Genomic DNA, 2877 nt, shown 5'->3' with positions numbered 1-2877 from the left:
TTCACGTACTTTCAACATTTACAGTGCTGGGCTCCACAGATGCCTTTAAATCAGACCTGGCCTCTGCCTGCTCTGTGATCCCAATCTTTACAGGCCTTATAGGCATCTCTGGGCGGGACTCCAGCAGTATAGGGACCATCATACTGTCATTTCTGACAGATTCCTCATCTGGGAGAACAGTAGCTGAGGGATGATGAATCACAGCTAATTTGGGACTGGAAGGCATTGTATGGTCAACAGGTGTAGTCAAGGCTGCAGTTGTAGAAATGGTTTTAGCCTTTGCGCTGTGTGTGGAGCTTGTGGTGGACAAGCTGCTGCTGGGATGCTCAGAAGTAACAAGTGGAGGTTTGGTGGTGAACGCTGCATGTTTCCTTTCTTCAGGCAAAGTGACCGAATAATGTGCAGAGGGACTGGTTTGGGAGGATGCACCATGTTTTTCTGTTGTAACTTCAGTATTCAGAGTTGCCACAGCTGGTAAAACAGCAGTGCTGCCTACTGGAGGCAGATCTCCAGAGGCCTCCCCGTCTCCAGACGCCTGCTCCTCACCTGAGCCTGTTTCTGCAGCACCATCAGTTGTCTTTTCATCTCTGCCTTTTTCTTCCAGACCTGCAGGGGGCAGAGGCTGTTGGGTGTGAAGGAATGGATGAACTGACGGATGCGTGTTGGGTTTATCTGGAAGATCGACATCTTGCCCAGAGGCCTCCCCGTCTCCAGACACCTGCTCCTCACCTGAGCCTGTTTCTGCAGTTCCATCTGTAGTCTTTCCTTCTCTGTCGTTTAATTTCAGATCTTTTGGGGGCAGAGGCTGTCGGGTGTGAAGGATGGGGTGAATTGATGGGGGTATGTTGACCAGGGTCGGTTTATCTGCATGATCGACATCTTGCCCAGAGGCCTCCTCCTCTCCAGATGCAGACCCTTCAAAGTCGCCTAGACTGGCTTGAGTTGTTGTTTTTGGGGACTTTATATCTGGGGTCAAAGTTGGAAGCTCTGTGCCTCCTATCTCTGCCTCATCCGTTATCACACCAGCTAGTATTGAAGCAGGGGTGGGAAAGGTCTCATCTCCAGAAGTCTTTTCAGGAGTGGCTTTCCGTTTGTCCTCCAAGTCTTCATGTAGGCCGGGCTGTGAAACATCAAGGAGAATTGGAATTGGCAGTGTGGTAGAGGTTGCTGATGAATACTTAGATGGATGAGTGGTGGTTGCTGCTGATTTATCAAGCTCTTGAGATGGAGTAGTCTGTTTGGGGACTGTCTGGATTTCACTGACTGAAACAGTAACAGTTGTCTGGGCTGCATCTATGGAAGGAGTGGCCTCTTCAGGCTCCGCTGTGGGGCTCTGTAAATCATCGTATTTTAGGGTATACACCGTTGGTTCCTCTTGGTCGCCGAGACTAACCTCCCCCACATAAACAGGAGAAGCTGTCTCAAACTGATCACCGCGGGCTTCCCATGGAGGTGGTGGATCGAACGTCACCTGGGTGGACGGAAGCAAATAAAAACGTTTTTCAAGAAGAATCAGCTATTTCAGTTTTGTCTGCACATCTATCCAGGCCAGCTGACAGCTTTCCTAGGGCCCGGAACAAAAAGTCTTTTTGGGCCCCCGTCTACAACTATCTCTGATCGAGCAGCAAGCCCTTCCACTTGCACTGTGTTATGTGTAGGATGACTCTCTGTCTCCTCCTCAAACACACGCTCCCCCCGCCCCCCAAAACTGCGACAGGAGACCTGCTACAGTACAATGTCCTTTTTCTGCGCCTTAGACTTAGACAGATTTATTTTGTATACACCAGTGTATACAAAAAGAAATTAAGTTTAAAACAGCATCCTTGAAAACATTAATAAATACATAAAAAAATTGTAATATAAACATATAACATATATATATATATATATATATATATGCATAAATATATGTATTTATTTAGTTTAATATAAAAAAAATTTTCATGACAGTTTTTTCTCAAAAAATATTTCTGCCTGTATTTTTAATAGTCAGTGTCAATTTTAGACCCCCCCTCTGTCCTGGGCCTGGGACAATTGACCACTGGCATGCATCTAGCCCAGGGATCAATTTCCTTCAATGTCTGAAACATGAAACATTTTCGAAACTGATAAAATTAGCCAGAATGACCCACTGTCCAATACCTACATCAGATAGAAAGCGAGAAACAAAGGCTTGAGAGAATGAATGATCATCGGGTTAAACGCTCTCCTGTACCTCATGTTTTCCATTGACAAAGCGGATCTTCTCCGATAGAAGTTCAGAGTCTTCGTTGTTCAGGACAGCCTCACTGGATATCTGTGTGAGTCCAGGGATGTGTGGGAAGTGAAACTGGGAGCCATTTGATGGCTGGTTCAGGAAATCCAAGACATTTTTCACTGGAGGTGGAGGAGACGGAACAAGTTTTAAGAAAACAGACGCAATCGGATTTTAAGTATAACTCTGGATATGCTATTTGTACCAATTGGGGGCTGAAAATGATTTACAAATTGATGTGATAAATCTTTGGATGTTAATAAAACTTTAGTAAAAGTTTGTAAGCAGAGTAATTGCATAATACGGATCTGGACTTGTGAAATTCCTTAATTCTTCCAAAAACTTTCAAACTGTGGTGAAGGTGGAGAAGTTGTCAGGCTTCTTTAATTTACTGTTTGGTTCCTAGAATTTCTGAAAAGTTATCCTGAGCTACCTCTATAGTTCTGCTGCTATAGGCTTAGACTGCTGGAGGACATAGGGACCCCTAGTTTATCATTCTGCATCATTCCATCTCTATTCTCCCACTCTGCAGAATCTGTTAGTTCAAAACTTTATGTTAAGCTCTCCTTTTTCTCATAGTAGCTTCATCTGGTCTGTTCCTGTTTGGCTGTGACTCCATGCTG

At 44.8% G+C, this 2877-nt stretch overlaps 1 protein-coding gene across 1 annotated transcript in view; it reads right to left on the bottom strand.

The window, feature by feature from the left end:
• The window catches only part of LOC107102994 (versican core protein-like), a 41698-nt gene that overhangs the window by 17583 nt on the left and 21238 nt on the right, over nt 1-2877 (bottom strand). The window contains exons 7-8 of the mRNA XM_015402492.1: nt 2216-2376; nt 10-1471 (exon numbers count right to left, since the gene is read on the bottom strand). Of these exons, the coding sequence (XP_015257978.1) occupies nt 10-1471; nt 2216-2376 (1623 nt within the window). The remainder of the gene's footprint in view (nt 1-9; nt 1472-2215; nt 2377-2877) is intronic.

This window comes from Cyprinodon variegatus, unplaced genomic scaffold, assembly GCF_000732505.1.
Source record: "Cyprinodon variegatus isolate N-32 unplaced genomic scaffold, C_variegatus-1.0 Scaffold1355, whole genome shotgun sequence".
NCBI classification, from domain to species: domain Eukaryota; kingdom Metazoa; phylum Chordata; class Actinopteri; order Cyprinodontiformes; family Cyprinodontidae; genus Cyprinodon; species Cyprinodon variegatus.
This window is presented reverse-complemented; position numbering and strand designations above follow the sequence as displayed.